This window comes from Branchiostoma belcheri, unplaced genomic scaffold (assembly GCF_001625305.1).
Source record: "Branchiostoma belcheri isolate BF01 breed outbred unplaced genomic scaffold, Haploidv18h27 scaffold93, whole genome shotgun sequence".
In the NCBI taxonomy this organism is placed as follows: Eukaryota; Metazoa; Chordata; class Leptocardii; order Amphioxiformes; family Branchiostomatidae; genus Branchiostoma; species Branchiostoma belcheri.
Window position 1 is genome coordinate 201350 of NW_017804609.1, and position 22734 is coordinate 224083.

A 22734-nucleotide genomic window follows, 5' to 3' on the forward strand; every position below is an offset into this window, starting at 1 on the left:
AGAACAGCTACAGTTCAGGCAAATGCTGAACAGGACTATAAAGGACAATAGGCAATAGAGGACAATGGACAATACTCATTTTCCTTTTGTATCGGTGACAGCCATGATTATGATAACCCCCACATGCAGGGCACTAGTTTCGTGTTGTCAAACAGACTACATTGTACATGGTACTAACCTGTGTGACTTTTTTTGTAACTCCTGGTTTCCTTGTGACCGCGGCACTCCCGATCCCCAGGAAACGCTCGGCTTTACTGGGAGGACCAGCCTCCTCTCGGATCACCAAGTTCTCCGTCAGGTTCACCAGACTGGTGGCTGACTTCACCTTGTTCTTGGCGATGTCGGAATCTGACGTAGAGTTGGGAATAGGTGGTTTGAGATGGTTGCCAGGGACCTAAAGCAAGGAGAGACAGTGGAGAGAGGAGGGGGAAGTGTGCAGTAGGCAGTATCCTGTCGTATAGTCAACTGCTGCAAGGGACTAACAGAAGGGGGTTTGGCATGCCCGTAGCCAGGGGGGTTTGGAAGAAGGCAGAAAGGAACACATTTTATCTAGGTCCAAGGTTCTTCTTTAAAAGACAAAAGATGGACTGATTTGTATCTCCAGCGGGGCTAGAATCGTAGAAAAACCGCTCACTTTGTCATTAAATACAAAGTTATGTCTGACTTTTCCTTTAAAATCCTCACAAAACTGCAAGAAATGCCATTTCAGAATGTTTGATTTTCAAAATTTTTGGTTCCTCAGACAGTGGGAAGAGCCCCCCCCCCCCACTTCAAAATGCTGGCTACGGGCATCCTTGGAGGAGGGTGTTTCAGCTAGTGTGTGGCCAGGAGGCATCGGGGTAAAAAGTGTCTGGAAGGGGTGTCTATGTAAGGATTACTTGCAGTGCTTCCCACACCATGTGAAGCATATGTAAAGGGTAGTGCCCATCACCATTGGTATGGCCCTTGGGCCACACAGCTATATAATAGTATCCTCTAGAGGCACCAATTCTGATGTACTAACAAATTTTCTTCAAAAATATTTTTCTACAGTGACATTAAAACAACATTTTTGCTCATAGTTAAAACTATGCAAACATGATTTTTTTCAAACAATTTTAGTTTAACTTTTCATATCTTTACACACCAATTTTGTCTCTCAAAGAGGACAGATCGCGCCAAAATTTTGTCCATCATGAATGGGACAATTCAGCCATTGACGGCCACAGTACAGATTCTGAAGTTCTCTTCCTACCTTCGGAATCTTTTGAGTCCCTCCTCTGATCTTGGTTGAGGTACCCTTTATGATACACCATCAATTTCTTTACAGTTTCAATGGCACTCTCTTAACTGGAGGCACAAGGTGCTAAGTAACACGTCCTGCTATAGAGTATGCCTTTAAGACGATCGAGCAGTACGTTCTCCTCCTACCTTCGGAATCTTTTGAGTCCCTCTTCTGATCTCGGTCAAGGCACTCCAGTGACGATGCCCGTCGTATTGAGCCGTGGCTGCGGGAGATGCTTCCCCGCGACGACAGCTGGCTCACGTTCGATAACGACTGCTGGTCCACCTCCTTTTGGATCGGCAACAGCCTTGTGGAGAAGGACAAGGAAAGTTATTTTTATTCCCAGTGACAAGACACAATACATTAAGGGTTTTGTGGTGAAGGCACAGTCAAGTTTTTCAGCTTATTTCTATGTCACCACCAATGCAAAGAACAATAGGCAATACTCATTTTCACCTGAGTTAAGAGAGGAATTCATGTTAGTGACAAGGGCACAAGATTGGTGGCATGTCCAGACAGCCACCCAATATAAAATATGATTTCCAGAATGGGAGTTTCATTCTAATACATAATGTATAATTGTGATTCAGGAATACACAGCTACATTGTAACACACTACAAAGCTATTGGATAAAACAAAACTAATGTGAAATCAAAAGGGTTAATAGCAAAGCAACAGAAAACAAAAGCAGTGAAAAGCAACATAAAAATTCTGTTCCAAACTTACTGAGGGTGAAACCAGGTGCAAACGGCACTCACTGAACAACACTTCACGACACGGGGAGGGACTAAGGAAAGCAAATATCAAAGTAAAGGGAGGCTCATTTACCTTAGATGTAAGACATAAATATAAAGTTTAACATAACTGCAAAACAATGAAGATATATAAAATTTCAGGCTGGAAATCTCGGACAGTTTTCAGGCGATATTTTTTCCGACACAAGACTTGGAAACTATAGACAGGGTGTCACCCTTAGATACGTGAATATGACCTGAAACAGAGACGTGATTATTATATAGTCGTGGTATCTTCTGAGTTGGAGGGGTCACAGCATGGTACTGTATTACCTGCCTGGCTGAATCTACTGTTAAGGGTTGTTGGGATCCCCCATGCAGACCCTCCTTCCTGCCCTTACCTCTGATTTGCAGGGTTTGCAGCATAGTGCTCCCCAACCTAATTTACCATTGAGCGTTGTCAGCCCTCCTATTTTATAAATTAACCGAAGAATTTCTGGGATCCCCCCATGCAGACCCTTACCTCTGAGTGGGAGGGGTGGCAGCGTGATGCTCGTCCCTTACGGAGAGGACGTTTGGAGGGTGAAGCGGCCTCAGAGGGAATTGTGGGAAGGGGTCGTCGAACGGTTGGTTCTCGATGTCATCTTTCCTCTTGTCCCTCCTCAGGGCTGACAGCTTCAAACGAAACTTTGCAGGACTCACTGGGGAAAATTTTTTAAAAGATTCGTCAGACAGGGTTAAAAAATTTTTTTCTCAGTTTACAGTTTGTTCTGGATGTTGTCTTTCCTCTTGTCCCTCCTCAGTGCAGACAGCTTTGCAGGACTCACTGTGGAAAATTTGAGACAAAGAATCTGTTAGGCAGGGTTCAGAAAACTTGTTTTCTCAGTTTACAATTTCAATTTGTTCTTCCTTTGAGCTTTGATTTTTATGTATCAAGCAACACCTTTTTGTAATTTTATTCATTCCAGCACTTAAAGATTGACCATTAAAATCATTGAGTAATAATAAGGAGCAAGACACATTGAAAATAGTACCCAAGTACTCTGGAGAGGTGAGAATCAAAAAGTTGCCTTATGGCAGTTTGTGTTGTAATTTATTAGGCACAATCTGCAACAAATTCATCATAAGAAAACAAGAATTTCACAAAAAGGATCTAAATCTTTCACAGAGATAAGAGATGCAAAGTTGAACCCAACTATGACTTTTATCTATATTGATGAAACTGCACATGGGTATTACCTGAAATGAAATATTATCAACAAGGGTATATAATGCAATACTACATGTGTGCATTATCCTGCATCCCTGACTATACTGCAGGCATGTTAGAGTAATGGTTGGTAGTTTATCATCAAGGGAAATACACTCCTTTCTATTATACTCAGTCATCCTTCTACTTTCTCATTCCTTGACCTTCCAGGCTTGTATGTGCAGATTACTGTTTCCAAACATACTCTGGGCTTGAAATTCTTTTTTCTGCATACCTGCACTGGTGCATCTGAAGATTGTTTCCAGAAATATCCAGTTGCTAGAGTAACTGCTATTTGGCATATCTTATTGCCTGGATGTCTAACCTTCACCGACATATCAAGTGAAAATTACCTGTGCCAGACAAATTTTAGCTCTGCACCACTCCAAATTTAGGAAGTATGGATTCTTTCAGCCAAAGAGAGTCATTTCAGTACCAAGGAAAGCATTTCAGTACCAAGGAAAGTACTTCTGTTCTAAGGAAAGCATGTCAGTGCCAGGGAATGCATTTCATTTCCGAGAAAATTATTTCAGTTCCAAGGAAAGCATTTCAGTGCGAAGTAAACTATTTCTACACCAAGGAAAACGTTTCTGCATCAAGGAGAGGATTTTAGCACTTAAAAAACTTTTTTCAGCATTGGCAAAACTTTCCATTGCTGTGGAACCTTTTCTGCACTAGCAAAACTTTTTTACACTATGGAAATTTTTCAGCACTCGGAAAACTTTAAATCACCGAGGGAAGCATTTTCACAGAGATGGTCTTAAACTTTGAAGTATTACCCACAGTGCACCATGCCATGCAAGCCATGAATCTGCTTATTAAGCCACAACCCTGCACATGTACCATATAAAGGCTGATGAGACAGCCTTCCCCAGTGGATTTAACATATTCGGGTAATTACTTCGACCCCGAAAGCAATCTTGTATCATCTAGACTAAAAATAACATCAGTAAATGAAGAAGAATCCTCCGGCTACAGATGAAGACATGTACAGCTCTCCAGGAGGGAAGAGATTGATACACTGTCCTGTTTGTAGTTAATTAGGTCTCCAGTGTTCCAATACATCCTTGACATTACAGATTCTTGTACAACAAGTTAAAGTAGATTGAAGTGAAATTGACTGGCAGATGATGTTAGTACTGCACTAAGAAAAGGGCATTTTTTTAATGATTGAGCACACTTGAGTCCAGTTGCAGGTCAGTGAAAGAAACCATCATACTAAGCTGTGTTGTGAATAAAAGTGTTGCATTGCAAGTGGATGTCATATTTCAAATTGATTTCCGATTTTTCTATGCGCTATTTTGGTGAACAACATTATGTGCTTGCTATTCCAATGCCCATACATCCTTGTGAAAATGAAATAAAATAAGATAAAATAAATCATCATGATCAGAGTTAACAAAAACCCCAACCCTGCCCCACCTTCGCTTCATCAGTATCTCTTTAAGAGACTCAGACTTAAATGAGCCTGATTTGATCAGAGTCGCAGGAGACAGTCTTTAGCACCTAACAATTACATCCAGGCTCGATTGGCAACATCTAAATCACTTGATGTATGCGGCTGCCACAGGAGGATCGATCTCAATGATTCAGAAGCTCTTCAGAAGACACGATAAAGCGGGCGGAGCAACGCGGTCTCTGAACCTTAGGGTGAGGGGTTTGAATCCCATCTGGTTGCTTGTTTGTTTGCTTGCTTGCTTGTTTGTTTATTTATTTATTAGGACACCCATTAGTGTTAAATAAAAGTCATACTATTCTTAAGTTATGGTCTACTAAGAATAATTATCATTACCACAAAATGATGTCAACAGCTGGCTTCTCAGCATTCGTTTCACATTTGCCACACCCTATCAGCTCATACTGGTATGTTTCAAGAAGAAGGTTTGCATTGAAAATTTGCAGATACAGTGCAAAATTATTATAAACATATTCTGCCAATTTTTTAAGCAATTCTTAAACTAGTAAAATCTATTTGTAAGTCAGTACATCTTAAAATCTATTTAACTGTGCGTTCAACTTATCAAATCTTGAACAAATTTGTTTCAGAAAATCATTGCATCAATGTGAATTGGGTAATTTTATCATTAATTCAAATGCTGCAAAGCAATAGACTGTATTCAATTAGGTCATGCTAAATTTGGCACCATCACAGGCGACCTTTAACTTGGCACATTCTGTCGATATCTGCACAGAAAGAAATAAGTTACAATCCTGCTGGACTGTATTAGCTTCATGGATTTATTGTCAGCTTTGGTCTTGCTAAGGACTGTTGTCTGAGATGATATTGACGTTTTTGCTGCTATCAGGTGTAAAATATTGAGCTTATTTTCTGCTGTAGATGCATTTTTCTTCAGTTCTATAAGTGCAGTTCTTTCAAAATCTCACAGGAGTCTCTTTAAAATCTTCATAAACCCTCTTAATTTTGTATTAAAACTGAAAGGGAAAAAATACACTGACTGCAGCACACAAATTATTTTTATGTTAAACTTTATGAAAACAAAGATTCAAATTCAACATCATAACTGCCTACAATATATCATAGATAGCAATCAGATCCAGTTTTCCCAAAAAGACATTGCAGTGCATACAAAAACACTACTTCAAATGCCTAACAACTTGAAGCAGTAGAATAAAATTTTCTGTTAATTCATGTTCCTATTTGTTTTACTCTGTCTACATTTTGATCATACACTTTCGATCGTTGCAAGCAAGCTCATCTTCTTTTGCCAAAATAAGATTGCAATTTGTATATTGCTGTGTGCAAAAACACCACAAAATCAAATTCCTATAAATCTAAAACAACATTTTCAGTAAGTTTCCATCCGTTTTATACAGTAACTGTCTACATTATTTCATTTCATTTTCATTTATTTCGAAACCTTTTAGCCCCGAAGGGCTAATCTTCCAAGGCTCAAACATTATAGCAATTACAACATAGTGGAAACATTTAAAAATACATTACATACATACATGTACACCACATCAACAATAAATACACATAGATATAAACAATTTAAAAGTGGCGAGCAAGGGTCAAGGATCAGGTGACACTACTACTGTTTGAAACGGCTTTCTTAAAACTGATAACATCGCACAGTGTCTTAACGTCAGATGGTAGATCGTTCCAGAGCACGACTGCACGATACAGGAATGAGCGTTTTCTGCTGTTGGACTTAGGTATTGGTAATCTAAAGTTATGTGCGGAAGATCTGGTATTATGACTGTGAGATGCATGAACAGGCAAAAGGGAGTTGTAAATATTTTGTGGTTCGTGACTCATGAGGATCTTAAAGAACATGACCAAAGTGCTTTTCAAGAATCTCTCTCTCACAGTCGGCCAACCAAGATCTAGATGCATCTGCCTGGTAGGTGTATCAGGAGTACATTTCAGTAATAGTCTACATGCCCTATTCTGCACTACTTGCAGTTTGCGCATGTTGGAGTCTGACATGTTGGCTAAGACTGGTGCGCAGTACTGCACAACTGACAGAACCAGTGCACAAAAAATTATGTCTATCATAGCCAGTAAGCTCATCTTCTTTTGCCAAAAGGACATAGCAATTTGTACAATGTATATTGCTGTGTGCAAAATCACCATAAAATCGAATTCCTACAAACCTGAAACACAATTTAGTACATTATGTAGGTTTCCATTAGTTTTACTGTAACACTAGTACTAGTTATGATGTACTGTCTATCATAAACAGCAAAAGCTCATCCTCTTTTGCCTATAAAAGACATCACAATGTGTATTGATGTACCAGAAACAGATGAGATGCGTCTCTATAAGTCGTTCCAACATCGCTTCATATTTTACAGCTGCGTCTTCCGAGGAAATTTGGGACACCTGCCAGCAGAGCTGTCAGTGGAAAACAATACCGAAAATGGGCGCGTTGGAACCCGGCCAGACAAATTAGGGCGTCGGGCGCGCGCTCCCGGACTACTCTCAGCTGCCTACATCTAGTTAGGCCACAGCAAGAAAACTCGATGGATCACACGAAGCCTAGGGAAAAAATGTTGTGTTTCAGTCCTGAAAAAATTATGATCAGTAGGTAGGGATTATCTTTTTTTTCTTTTTTTATTAGACTTTGGCAATCTCTAGTGATCCAACTTGTGATCCAGCTTATACAATACAGTTTAACAGAGTAAAACTTGCAGGAGGGCACTTAAATTTTCAATGTCAATGTTGGGAAACCTATTATACAATGTTTCATCACTCAGTTGTCAGCTAGAAAAGGTTGGTCAGCTCAAAATAATCTCCCTTGCAGGAGTCCACACACAAAAAAGGCTAGGGTCTGCATTATCTTGAAAGTTCATCTGTGTTGGTTGAAGTCATTATGCAGCAAGTTTAAACTGTTTAAACTTGCTGCATAGGGTCTGCATTCTTTTTTTCTAGGGACAGTCGGGAAACAGGAAACTCAACATTTTTATCTGAGGCCTTTAAGGCCACTGTGAGCAAGTCTGTTCTGTGGGTCACATCAGAGTTCTAGCCAGCCTGAGTTTTTTTCTGTCATCTCAATTTTGTTTGACATCATGTCAAGCAACAAATACAACAATCATTGCAGGTTGGGGGGGGGGGGCTGCTCCCCTGGGAAATTTAAAAATCTTGCCCCTTGAATTTTAAAACTATATCCAGTTGCTTGAATAACAGTTTTTCTTTGCACCTCATTACCTGGATGTCTAACTTTCATCTACATGTACACTGTAATGTGATAGTACTTGAAGATTAAAAAAGTACTTAAAAATAGTACTTGAAGATTAAAAAAGAAAAGATTGTGTACTTAAATTTTGCTTCTCCGGCCTTGAAAATATGTTGCACCTGCTTTTAGGCCAGCTTAATCCATGCCTCTCCATGTGTGTCTTTATGCATGAAATAATGGCCTGCTCTGCCAATTCCTTTCTCAGAATGCATGCATCAACCAAACCGATGTCAACCCCACTCACAAAGTCGTTCACACAACGCCCTTCCCAATAAAACACTGCAGCAATCCGGAGCGTAAATCTCCATTTTTTCTCAACCATGCAATCTGTCACTCTGTTCACTTAGACCTGGTGGGTATTACCCAGTGCAGGTATGCTGGGCAAAATCTCATCTGTTTTAAAGGTCAGGCCATAAAGTTTAGAACTGAAGGTTACAAGATGACCTTGAGTGACCTTGACATTCAGGAAATAGCAAATCTAATTCAAAAATTATACAACACAGATTTGATTTTTTTTTCTTCTGTTGGACTTTTCTAGACATACACAGACAAGTTATAATATTCTTTTAAATTAAGTTTATAACTAGATGACTTCATCTCAACTTATCAAGAAGAATCTGAATGTTCTGGTCTTGAATCCCAACAGGCTACAGTTTTTACCCTTGGGAAAGGCACTTACATCTATTTTCTTACTTGAAAGATATTGTCTGATATCAGACAATATCTTTAAAATTTATGACACAGTATCTGAAAACTGTAAATGGGATGTTGCCATTATATAAAATGCATTCTGCCAAAGTGCCATGCACAATACATTACAGGTTTCACTCAGGCACAGTATGTCCTGCCAACATACTTGTTGCTGAACTATGAAACTGTCTGAGGCTGGAAGGTCTGGCTATAAGGTGTGATTTCAGGTATTACATGGAGATGAATTCTGCCGTCACGCCGTAATTCTGCATCACAGCCGAGTCACGACACAGCCGGCACCAAGGCCACCAGAGATTGGAAAACTGACGGCAGATGTGATAGATGATGGGCACAAGGACAACCACTCATCATCAGGCCAAAACAACACAACTACGGGTTTCTCAGCAAAATGTTAACATGTTTTAATGCTCAAGAGAGATGCCACCTAACACTGAGAAACACTGGCCACTTTTTGTTTTTTAATGCGTTTGGAAAACTGACAGCAGATGTGATAGATGATGTGCACAAGGACAACCACTCATCATCAGGCCAAAACAACTCAACTACGGGTTTCTCAGCAAAATGTTAACAAGTTCTAAAGCTCAAGAGAGATGCTAACTAACACTTTTTGTTTTTAACTGTGTTTGGGAAACTAACAGCAGATGTGATAGATGATGTGCACAAGAACAACCACTCATCATCACTGGCCAAACCAACACAACTACAGGTTTGTCAGCAAGGTGTTATAAAGCTTGAGAGAGATTGAAACATTGAAGAAAAAGTGGTTCATTCGAACACTCATAGTTTAAGTCTGACGTACATGTAACAACTGTTTTAACATCCAAGTTAAGCCTAATTTGTTTGTAAATAAGTTTACCTTTTGTATGTTTTAATTTGATACAATTATTGGTATTTCAAACATCTGGTGCAACTTTCACTGGTAATCAATTCAAATGCAGGTTGCACTTGTTTTCAGACTCATTCTCAGCCACTGATGAAAAATAGTGGATGCTGCCTGAAATGTCTGACTCTTCTGAGAACCTATCCAGTTACTTCAATGATTCATTTTACATGACGTATCCACTCTGATAGTACAGACTGTCTTTGAACTCATTCTCATCATTTATTGATGAAATATAGTGTGTTACACTATCTAGAAACGTCTGACTCTATCCAGTTGCTTGATTTATTTTGCATGGCATATCCAGTCTGTTGACGCAATGCTGATTGAAACGATGGCAACTATTACTAACTAAGCAGTTTTCCCCATAGTTCCAGCCATATTACATGTACATGCATGTTGACTGTGCTAGCTTGTTGATAAGCTACTTTACTAGCCTCATGAATGGATTGTCCCCAGTCTTACTAACCTGATAGCCGTTTAAAGCTGCTTCTACACAGCCTTAAGAAAATAAGCATGAAATACCAAAGCACTATAATACCTACATGTATCATAGGTGTCTAGCAAATTTCAGCAATTGCCATTTTTTATATTCCATCTTTTCTTCTATTTTGTGGAGAGTGGTTGACTGGACTTTCATAAATATTATTACAGTAATGTATGAAGATTTTTGTTGCAACAGCTTGAAAACTTAATATCATGATCATCATGATCATCTGTTTTGTTGTCCCATGTAAGAAGAGAATCATTCTCTAACAAGATCCAAATAAAAGGTGTCCTGTGATTGGCTGGCAGCCCCACATATTTGAAAGCTACATGTATGTAAGAAGAGAATGATTGGCTTACATGCTCCAAAAGGTGTCCTGTGATTGGCTGGCGGCCCCATGTCGCTATGGAAGGGTGCATCTGTGATGTCCTCATAGTTGATGATGTACATGACCACGTCACCATTCTCATTCTTCACCGGAGCTATCAGCACACTACACAGAAACTGGCTCCCTAAAAAACACAAAACAACAGGTCAGAGATATCAGCACACTACACAGAAACTGGCTCCCTAAAAAACACAAAACAACAGGTCAGAGATATCAGCACACTACACAGAAACTGGCTCCCTGAATAGATACAGAACAACAAGTCAGAGTCACCGGAGCTATCAGCACACTACACAGAAACTGGCTCCCTAGAAAAACACAAAATAACAAGTCAGAGAACTCATATCCCTAAACAAATAGAAAACAACTAGTCAGAGACATCATACCTCTTTGAAGTACAATTTTTTTTGTTGTAAATTTTTGACAGTTGAAATAGAAGACAAGAAGTCAAAGATGTCTCTGTGAAGTATCATTGCCTAACCTCACCAAAACCATGACACCTGTCCTTGGTGCTGATTTGGAGAATTACTTTGGTTCAGCAGTTCTAGATTTCATTTAACCTTATTAAAGTAACTACAGAAACAAAAGTAAATATGCAAACAGACATATCAAAAACAATGCTTCCATCTTCTGACCCATTAATCAAGTTATCTCAGCTCAATGTTTTTTCATAGCATATCTAAGAGAAATTTTCAGATTACATATAAGGAGGACACGATAGTTTTTAATTGATTTTTCCCTTCCTCACAGCTAAATTTTGTTAGTACATTGATTTTTCGCTCCCTCTGCTATTTTGTATTCAATCAAAATTATTGGTATAATACTTGTCATTAAACAAAGTCTTGCACATTCTAAATAAGCCAGGAATATATTGTAACCTGGGCAAAAGAGAAACTTGATAATAACCATATTCAGATTTAACCATATCAAATTTATGGTGAGTTCCTTTCTTGTGCTGGAACAAAGCTTGAACTCTACAACTACTGATACTATTAATAACCAGTTTATTCAAAGAGCCATAGTTTGCAAAATAAAAATAGAATTAAAAGAAACTTTGGCCCAGAAGTGCAGCGCTACAGTCTCTGAAGAGGAAAATTTATGTACCCGCTTTCTACTATTTGAGCTCCACTGTGCCACCCTGGCACTATCCTGGGACGGTGGTGCTTTGTCCTCCTTTGATAACTTTCCAGCGATTTATGTACCAGAAGAACGGCTCGCAGCGCCGGAAAATTTTATTACCCGGATTTATGCTCAGGTCTGCACATTGCTCACACCAGCTACTGGGCCTAGGGAAAAATGTTGTGTTTCCTGTTGACTGACAAACCCTAGAAAAAAACTGGTGACCGTAGACTTTTTCGTGAGGACCCCTGCAAGGGTCAGATCAATCAGTAGGACCTAGGAAAAAAACGTTGTTTCCTGTTTCAGTCCTGAAAAAATTAGGGCCGGTAGGGACGGATTATATATAATGTTTTTTCTTCTTTCTTGTCTTTTAGACTTTGGCAATATCTACATAGTGATCCAACTAATACAATTACATCAGTTTAACAAGTAAAACTTGCATGAGGACACTTAATTTTAATGTTGAGGACACTTAGTTTCAATGTCAATGTTGGAAAACCAATTGTACAATGTTTCATCACTGAGGTGTCATATCATGGAGCTAGAAAAGGTTGATCAGCTAAAAAAATTTGTGTCCGTTGCAAGGGTCCACCCCAAAAAAAAGGGATAGGGTCGGCGGTATTTTCTAGGGTTTGTCAGGAAACACAACATTTTTTCCCCAGGCCTTACTGCTCAGTGGGGGATGAGAGACGGGGAGAATGAGGGATAGCGGTTCCATCGTTGTCGCAGGAGTTCTGACCCTTCAGTGTGAAATTGATGTTTCCCCCGTTAGAGACTAACGCGTCCCGTGTAAGGGCAGCTCTGCTCGGCGCACGCAGACTTCGTAACGAAGTGATGCAACCCCCACAAGAACTGTATTTAATATCAAAGGAATTCTATATGAAAAGGGCATACAAACTAATCATGAATAGCTGTCCTACAATGATCTATCTGTGTATGATCCATCTATTGAACAGTCACTTTTTGTCTTAGACACAGTACGTCAAAGACGTCGTGAATAATGATGTGATATTTGTGTTAATGCCTGTGTAAATAAATGTAAATAAATGTGTAATAGATTTGGATGGACAACTGGACATAATTCAGCCGTTGGCTGCAAAGTCCATGTTTTTTATGAATAAAACACCATTTCATTGATTGATTGATTGATACAATGTATATAGACCCCAAATCTGCAAAGACAAACACTTAACATGTCTATGATATATATTGTAGTATCTAAGTGAGAGTACTAATGATTCAGATGCTTTCAATTACTAATTTCTTGATGACTTCATGACAATATGACGTCAGGGCTCAAAATACAACCTACACAGCAATGAAACAGCATGTGCATACCAAAACACAGAACTGGTGTGTCATGCCTCGAAGCTGTTCTCCTAGTTACATTACGCAGACGTCACCTTCACTAATCTGATTTTGTTTTATGAAAGGCTCTTAGCAACTTCCCAATTTAAAGCAGACGTTACTAGCTGCTTAAAGTGTCAAATATTATTTCCCATTTGTCAGACTGGGAGTTTGTGTTTTGGGACGCAGGCCAGAATCAATGTGTGCACAGATGTCATCCTTAATGTGCAGTTTGTGCCGCAGGATAACAGTCTGGGTCTGGCTTTGGAAATTGAGACGATTAAGAGACTGAGAATGCCCCCAATGAGCCTAAATTATCAGTTTTCCTTATTTCCAATTTATCACCATATTTATTTAGCAACAATCTGATTTTTCGCTTCATTTTCAGATTGATATTTCAATATGTCATTGCCTGAACCTCACCAAAACAATGGCATCTGTCCTTGGTGCTGACTTTGAAGAGGTACTTGAGTGCAGGAGTTTTAGATTTTGTTAATCTTCAAATTAAGATACAAACACATAACAAGTGACTATCACCTTTTCAAGATATCAAGATGTCAACCCAGAGACTAGACAGTAAAGTTTGAACCACTCACATCGGGAAGACCCTATTCTTTTTTATAAACATGGTGGGATCTTAAATGGCACTCCTCAAACACAGGACCTCCTGATGAATATTCTACCCAAGACAACATCCCTATCCAAAGCTAGGTACTCATTTTCACCTTTTTTTAAGTAAGGATATAGGTGTTAAGTGCCTTTTCATGGGGGCATACCAGGGATTTGAACCCAGAACCTTCAGATTTTTGCCTCCTATTAAAAGATACTGGTACCGCAAATATTTCAGGTTTTACAGTACTGACTGTTTTCAATTCCTGCACAGGTAATGCTAAGCCCTCTGACAGTGTCCTCTGGTGGATCAATACCAAGTGGTTTATGAGCTTTTCTGATGAGTTCTGCAGACTGACACTTTGCAATAATCTCAAGTGTTGCAGCTGAAGGGGGTGTTCGCAAGATGCGCTCAAGGTGGCACTCATAAAGCTCCTATAAACATTTTTAGTAAAGGGTATGTCTTGAATTTTAATGCTATTTAACAGGCCATAACTGAAAGGCTATTATCAACAACATTTCACATTTACGATTCTTTGAAGCTTCCTGGTGGCAAATTATTTAAATGAACTAGAAACATTTTCAATAAAGGGTACGTCTTGAATCCTAATGCTATTAAACACGCCATAACTGAAAGGCTATATCAACAACATTTTACATTAATTTTACGATTCTTCCTGGTGGCAAATTATTTAAATGAACTATAAACATTCTTAGTAAAGAGTACGTCTAGAATTTTAATGCTAACAGGCCATAACAGAAAGGCTGAATCGACAACACTTTGGTTTTATGATTCCTCCTGTTAGCAAAATATTTAAATGAACTAGAAACACTTTCAGTAAAGAGTATGTCTGGAATTTTAATGCTACTAAACAGGCCATAACTAAAAGGCTGAATCAACAACACTTCAGCTTTATGACTCTTCCTGGTGGCAAATTATTTAGATGATCTATAAACATTTTTAGTAAAGGGTACGTCTAGAATTTTAATGCTATTAAACAGGCCATAACTGAAAGGCTAAATCAACTTTGGCTAAATCACTTTGGCTTTACGAATTTTCCAGTTGGCAAATTATTTAAATGAACTTCGTAAAAGCCAGGCATAAACGAGGCCCAACATTTACGCCTTGTTGTGACCTTCTAGTGTAGATGACATTTCTAGCACACGTCATCGTAACATGACATCAAATTCATCATTGCACATCTTCCCTATTCAAACAGGCTCCTGGGATGATCATGCCACGTTTATTCACGCACGTACGCATCTCAATTGTCAGTTGAGTTCTTTCTCACGACAAGAAAGTAACTGGTATTATTTATGTCTACTATTAGACACTGTTCACACATATACATGATTGATCCTCTGCATCTTACTTATACGCTACTCTTTTGTCAGAGATGCCATTTTTCTCCTTTGTGAGCCTGTAGACATTTATTAGCCCTGAACATGTTCCCCAGCCAGCGGGCGACTTTTGTGACTGAAAACTTTCCACGCCGAGACTTCTGTACCCGCATGAGTGATAGCCTCATCTCCATCTGTACAGATACTGACAAGGATTGTGAAAGGAGAGGCAGTATCTATGGCTGGCTCTCTGTGTGTTTGCCGGCTGATATTTATAGTGTGTTATCTGTATGGCCTCCTGGCAAGTTGTTAGCGAGCATTACTGGGTGCCCACAAATCAACCTGTCTGGACCGGCTTTGGCCGACGCGGTTACAAAGGACCAGATCTACCGCACACAGCCGGCGCAATCCGGCCTAACTACCGGGGAAAGAATGGGCCTTTCTGCCATTCTTCTGACACACAGGAGCGAGGAGAGATGAGATATGGACAAGGCCACAAAGGGGGGAGCCATTCTCCTGGGGAAAGATAGGTAACCCTCATTCATAGACAATGTGTTCTTTTAGTACATGTAGCTGATGTGTAAATTATGGGGCTATAAGATAGCATAGGGGGCATATGTTAGAAGATGGGATCGCATTTACAGAGGATAAATTTTAGGGCTGGACATGAAGCAAAACATTTCAGATGGCATCTATCCAAAATCACAAATCTGCTCTACATCACAGTACATCCAAAATTACGAATTTGTAGTAAAGTAAAATCATTACTTTTGCTGATTAGGATTATTGAGTGCTAGTATCAAAATTTTGTTTACAATGATCAAGAATTCAAAATGACATTTAACAAATTGAATGCAATTCTATTCTACATATTATCAAAACTTGAAACAGAGTTGACATAATTATGTGTCTGATACTTAACAAGTCATTTTGTGTTGTGCATCAAAATCTTTCTGTGAACCAAACATTTCAGCTTAAAGTCGCACCAGTGCACCTGAGCTCTGCACATTAAAACACAGCAACTTGTTGAAGACTTCAAATTTACGACAATGACATTTTCAGTTTAAAGAGCATCTCGTTCCAATAAATCAGGGCTTCACACCAGACTTGAGACGAGCATTCTGCATCCCGCGGAAGTGTTACTGGTTCAGCTAACGTCCCAACAACCTTGAACTTGGAATCCATCAAACCGACAGCCAGAAAAGGACAGAGAAAACGACGGCCGTGATGGGATCTCGGGCCAGAAGGTCGGATAAATCACACGCGGAACTCGTCTAACCTTCAACAGTGTCAGATACACGACGTGCTGCTCTTTAGGCCACACCGACTTAACTTGTTGTTTCTCTGATTTTTTCAGAAAAAATATGAAGGGACAGGGCGAAATTAAAAAAAAACAGGCCAACGCACCCCATGTTAGCAGGAAATGTTACAATATGAGCCATGAAGTGAACATACCAGGCTGGTTTATGATTAAAACAATAGATTTTGAACTTTTAATGAAACAAAATTGCATTGTTACATTGAAAAACTTTAAGAACTAGGAAGAAAAGGACTTTCTTCAACCGTTGGGGACAAAATATGTCTTTCATTGAGCATTTTGCAGTTAATTTAGATTTCAGAACCCCCCAAATTGTTTTTTTTTTTTTGCAAACTGGAAAAAAATGGACAGCGCGAATCCGAGAAGCAACAAATTAACTTGGTGTGGCCAATCTTCGGCAGTGTCAGCTACACGATGTGCTGCTCTTTACAGCGACCTGAAAGTGTTCACCTTCTGCAGGCTTTGCAGCTCTTTTTGTTGCAGAGATGACATGTGTAACCATGGTGATGCACTCAGCCGCAACCTCACATCGGGAATACAATGCACTTGATCTTCAGAACAACCTGGAAACTTTCACCTTCACTAAGCTGTGGGCTGTACATCAATATGTTACTGAGAGTGAAAGTGATCTGGAACTAGTTTAGCAACTCAGTAAACAGTTGAGCTACTCTTCTACTGGTCGTGACAAAGAAGACACTGTCAGACATTATGTAGAGTGTTTACAGGTTCATTGTACCCAGGAAATTGTACCCATTGTACCATGTTTCATGTTTTGAAGTTTCAAATCTTGCAAGTTGATAGTTCTTAATGATAGTTATTTTGAATAGTTAATATTTCTAATTCACTTGTATTTTCTAATTAGACAATATTATGTTTCCTATGCCTGAAATGTGCAATTCAGCAGCTTGTTTAACAAGGAGCAGTGTCATGTCATATAAAATTACCTAGAAGATGATAATAATGTTATGATAATCATCCATATCTAACATAGTAAACTGTCAGCAAACATCAACATTTCAAAATATTGCGAATTGCTTAACAAAATTATGATCTAATTCAAATTATGCTTTGTCATAAAATCCTAAAGCATAAATCTGATCTTTCTCTAAATTGCATGAGATTCAGGAAATTCTCAAATTTATGTTATCCTTAATATGATGTTTTTGTATAGATAAATTTTGATTAATCTCCAATTGCATGAGATTCAGATTATTTAAAATGATGTTATCCTTACTATGAAGTTTGTATGTCGTAAAATAAATGGCAAAAACCCAGACCTAAACCCCAGTCCAACAAATGCATTTACAGTAAGCCGTATCTTGCCACAGTGAGAAATCCTCTGATCCCACATGTTTTATTGCTCCGTTTTCCCAGATGCACTTGTCATATTTCTGCTATAAATTCTCCATATGCTGCAGCAAATGGCCAAGTTCAATGCACTCAGTGCAAACGTTAAAGATTTCATCTGCCTAATGCATGGGAGTAGGTCTGGGCGGTCCATGCATGCGACCCAGGGCTCGAAATTCATTTTTAGGAACAGGTGCACTGGTGCACCCAACCTGAAAAAATTTGGGTCCACAACAAATTTTTTGGGTGCACCGTATAAAATGAAATAAGTAGAATGTCAGCAAAAACTAATTATGTTTCATTTCTGAAGAAAAGTACTACAACAATGATTTTATTATTTTTCTGACAACTTCATAGGCCAGGTAACAGTCAATCTAGAAAATGTGCAAAATTTGTCTTGAAAGGAGTTCTACATGACTCTAAAATAATGGATTGGCCTTATAACTAGTGTACATTCAGTGATATAGACAGATTTTAGCTTTGAAAAGACACAGAGTGAAAATCTACCAAATTTTTTAAGGTATATGTCATTATATGCAATAAAAAAAATAGAATGATTTGGAAGAAAATTTGGAGTCCTGATCAGAGTTGGTCCTGTCTGTCTATCTATGCCTGCGACCCAAACCTTCATCTTCCCGTGCTCAAAAGCCATTACCTCGGCTTCGGGAATCGATGCCAATCTCCACAGCGCGGTGCAGAGTAGCCATTAATTACTGCTTCATTATTCAATTTGGGCTGAAACTGATTCTAAAACCAAGTGGAAAAATTAAGGGCTGATTAAAATGGGTAACTGTCAGGCGGGAACAGATGTCACCAATGGCTTTTCTCTCCTTGGACCTCCTTGGTTCAGTATATAGTTCACAAATGTCTAACATATTTTCTGCAACCTTAGTCTTGGCTGGCAAATGGATAGTAACTCTTTAAAATGATATAGCATAGTTACAGAATGACAAAATTTTTTCTGTGTAGTACAAAGTATTACAAAATCCTATAATTATCAAAATTCTAAAACAGCTACTCTAAATGTTTTAAGTACCGGTAATACAAAGCACAGCAACATTTTTTAGTATCAAAATGGCTTCCAGTCATTTCTTGTTTGGTCGACCAAAGTTTACACCATTTGAGGTTCTTGTTATGATGAGAAAAATCAAAGAAACCAGTAATTATGTGTATAATAGTGTGTAAACTGGCATGACAACAGATCCTCTCCCTCTACAGGACTCCGTCACCCTCTGCTCAACATAATCCATATTCTCCAACTCAGCTAATATCAGACACTGTTAAAATCGACAAAGCTTCAAGTCCGTTCCCCTCACCATTTCCCAATACAAGACCACAATCCAATATAGTGGGAAGGGAATTGTTTTTTGACACACTGGTGACCTGCATTGCTACAATGTTAGCTACACATGTATCATCATGTTGAAATACAATATTTCCAATATCTGTGTTACAAGATTTGAAAGGCATTGTGAAGGTTAGGTCTAGAGGTTCAGGTATGAAAGAGTAATAATAATTTATATTTTCTGAAACTTGATTTCGGTGAAATATATTTCTATGTTATATAAGCTTTGATATGTGAATCTCGTTATCTACATTGTTTACTTCATTTGTTACATTTATTTGACTTGTTTTATGTACTTCATTAGTTTGTTGTATTGTTTTGAGGCATTTAATTATAATTATGAGTGATATATTTTACCATAATTTTAATTAGTTTGTATCTTTGTGTGTAGACTTAAAAAATGCCAAACATTCCCTTGATCATGATATGGATGTTGATTTTAAATCATTATTAATACCACACTTATTGGTAAGCTTCTATTTTATTAATTAAAAACAGAACCTTATTTGTTATGATTGAGCTTTTATGCAATGGCACCATTACTGAGGTCATAGGTCGGCTGCCAAATCAAGGGCAAAAATTCCCTGCCAAGGTCAGACAAGGGCATTTTATTTTATTTCGTGATGCACCTAGATTATAAATCAGGTCTGGTGCTCAACCTTTGAATGCAGAATCATAACAAATATGGTATCACTGTAGATTGTAGATACAAAGCTTTGTAGAAGCATAATATTATATATCACACATATATTAACATATCAACAGAGGTCCAAACCTTTTGTGTGGAGTATATTACGTAATGAATATGGCATCACTGTAAATGGTTGAAAAAGATGTCCAATGACATGTAACATTATATACATGTATCAATAAATAACATTGATAATAAATAAAGGTTAAAACTTCTTGTGTGGAGTATATTACATAATGAATAAAAGATTCAAATCTATGCTAATGACCACCAGTTATGATCTTCCCAATCATTTAAAAATCATTATCAATTTATTTCATAATTCCAAGCCCCGGCCTCATCATGCACTAACAAAATTGCACATAAGCAGCTCGTTACGCTGTAGAAAATGAAAAGGAAAATTGTGAAGATGTGGAAAAGCGAAATTGCGCGTACAACATTTCTCCCGTAATTGGAAGGAAGTGATGCATGTAGCCGCGGATGGGCGACAAGGGGAGACTTAATCATCAACAAACGACGACGAGGCATCCAGATTCATCATCAAGCACCAATTCCACGGGAGGCTCTCCGCCGTGCATGAGAGATCACTGATGATTCGCCGAGATGAAATTTTCAGTCAGGTCTCTTCCACAACAACCCCGTGTGCAAAGGGTGGATGAGCGGTTCTTCACAGTTGGGCTAAAACAACTCAACCATCTTTACTTCAATGTTAGAACAGTACTGCACAAACCATTAACAAGCATTATAAACAGTCTATAGTTCAGTCTGCACTCATACATAGCTGGTGTGTTACGCCGAAAGGCGGTTATACCAGCTATACAGATACAGATACAGACAGATACATAGTTTCAGACATACCTTGTGAATACTGTAAAATTTTTAAGGGGACTTGATATTGTGATAGGAGAGGAAAGTTTGGCATGTACTAAGTATATTCAATACTTTACAGTTGGGCTGAAACAATTCAACCATCTGTACCTCAATTAGAACTGCACAAACCATTAACAAACACAACAGTCTCTGCACTCAAGAGTAGTCTCAGGGATATCTTGTGAAAACTGTAAATTCATCTGCATTGATAAGAACTTAATATTGTGATAAGGAGGGGAAAGTATGGCATATTCATTTTACTTTACAGTTGGGCTAAAACAACTCAGCCATCTGTACCTCAATTAGAACTGCACAAACCACTAACAAGCATAACTTACAGTCTACTTCAGTCTGCACTCAGAGTAGTCACAGTCATATCTTGTGAACACTGTTAATTCTTTTACATATTTTGTACTTTAATAGGGACTTATATTTTACTTTACAGTTGGGCTAAAACAACTTTACTTCAATTAGACTTGCACAAACTATTAACAAGCATAACAGTTTAGTTCTGTCTGTACTCAGAGTAGATTCAGACATACCTGGTGAACACTGTAAATTCATTCAAATAAACAGATTCTTTTTACACAACCACAAGGTTTATTCAGCCGACGTTTGGGTGGCCATATAAAGAAATTCTCTTTATTCAGTGACTTACCAACCTGATGAAACTATTCATTTACTTTTATTGGAGCTTAATTTTGTGGTAGACGGGGAAAGGTTGATTCCACTGTGCTTTAAGCTAAGTTCCATAGTTAACTTACACTTGCTGTTAGTAAATACATATTATTAATATATTAATTTTTTTCTAGTGTCGCAGTGGATAGATGATAGCAAAAAGATTTTATGCTGTCTGAATGACATCATCAGGTTTCTTGATTATTTACATATAGTAGCAATAGGCCCAGTGCATTATTTTAAAAGGGTAGAGGTGCACATTTAATACATGCAATCATGATTTCGAAAAGCTACAAGTCCCCCAAAAAACTTTCTAATTTCATGGAAAATTTTTAGAATTACAATGTAACTTGTGATTCTAAGTGTTCAAAATTATCCCGACAGCAACAAGTCCTTCTGTGTAGAACACCCAGTAAATCATATATGTACTTAAAAGCTGTGGCACCTCAAACTGACAAACAAAATATGCATTAATAATTATTACATTATGCAATCAGCTCTAGGCAAGGAAGCCATCCTTTAGTATTTTTATGACAGTTAATTTGATGCAGGCTGCGAGACTTAATAGCTCCACAATGATGAAATAATTGCAAACTCCACATGATGAATCACCCTTCACACCTGTTTATCTGTCGTTATCAGAACTCCTGTAATTTTCGTGAGGTCGTTTAAAGCTGATTTAACGAAGCTCGGCGCCATTCCTCATGTCACCCGTACTAACATGTAATAATGCATGAAAATGATTTTGTGCCTGACTGTTTCCCTCACGTTCCATTGCTCACCACCCACACGATTCGCCATCATTAATTCCCCATGTAGAGATGAGCTCCTGTGACGAATAGCATTAACAACTTGAACATATACTGTAGAATATGAAATATGTGCAGTGGTTTTAAGTTTACAGTTGAACTTTGTTAGCCTCCCTCGCAGTTTTGTGGGGGGGTCGGCGTTATTTTTTCTCTGAGCGACGCGAGTAATATGCGGCCGCAAGGGACGATTTGCTGCCGAGGGAGTTTTTGCCACGGAGAGAAGGTTTCGCGCTCCTTGTTAGAACTTTGTAGTCATCACACTTGTTTGTACCTGCATACCTGCACTGGTACAGGTGACACTGAAGATTACCTGCAGTAGACAAATTTCACCTGAACCACTCAGAATTTTGAGGTATGGTTCACACAGGTTAGGTGCAGGTACACATCAGAAATACCTGCTCAGCTGCAATTGTACCTGCACTAACCTGTATGTGCAGGTGGAATTTCAAGCCTTGCCCTTTATGATGCATTAGACTGTATAGCCTTGTGTAACACTACTAAATTTATTGTACTTCTTTCAAGAGCAAAGTAAAGAAGCCAAACTGTTGGCACAAGACTCAACTGCTCAAACGTAAAGGAAATTACAGTATGAAACTTCACCCAGATGAATGTGTGTGAAATACTTTTAAAAATTACCCAGTTCCAGCAGTCTAGGCCAGACTACAGTTATCTGTAGTAGATGAAATGTTATGTTCTGCTAGATGAAGATGTGTGAAATCATTTTGTATGCAGTTAGAGCTAGGCAGTTATTACCAGACAGCTGTAGCAATTTGAGGCAACCTGCAAAACTTGATAACAAGATCTCACAGGTAATTCCATGTCATTATGTTTATCTATAAGCAGAAA

At 38.5% G+C, this 22734-nt stretch overlaps 1 protein-coding gene across 2 annotated transcripts in view; it reads right to left on the minus strand.

The window, feature by feature from the left end:
- The window catches only part of LOC109461503 (potassium voltage-gated channel subfamily H member 7-like), a 36009-nt gene that overhangs the window by 12226 nt on the left and 1049 nt on the right, over nucleotides 1–22734 (minus strand). The window contains exons 2-5 of one of the 2 annotated variants that reach the window (XM_019757874.1): nucleotides 10386–10538; nucleotides 2523–2700; nucleotides 1411–1571; nucleotides 179–348 (exon numbers count right to left, since the gene is read on the minus strand). In XM_019757874.1, the coding sequence (XP_019613433.1) occupies nucleotides 179–348; nucleotides 1411–1571; nucleotides 2523–2700; nucleotides 10386–10476 (600 nt within the window). In that variant the 5' untranslated portion in view covers nucleotides 10477–10538. Of the gene's footprint in view, nucleotides 1–178; nucleotides 349–1234; nucleotides 1250–1410; nucleotides 1572–2522; nucleotides 2701–10385; nucleotides 10539–22734 lie in introns of those variants that run through there. The other variant, XM_019757875.1, reaches the window with a different exon arrangement.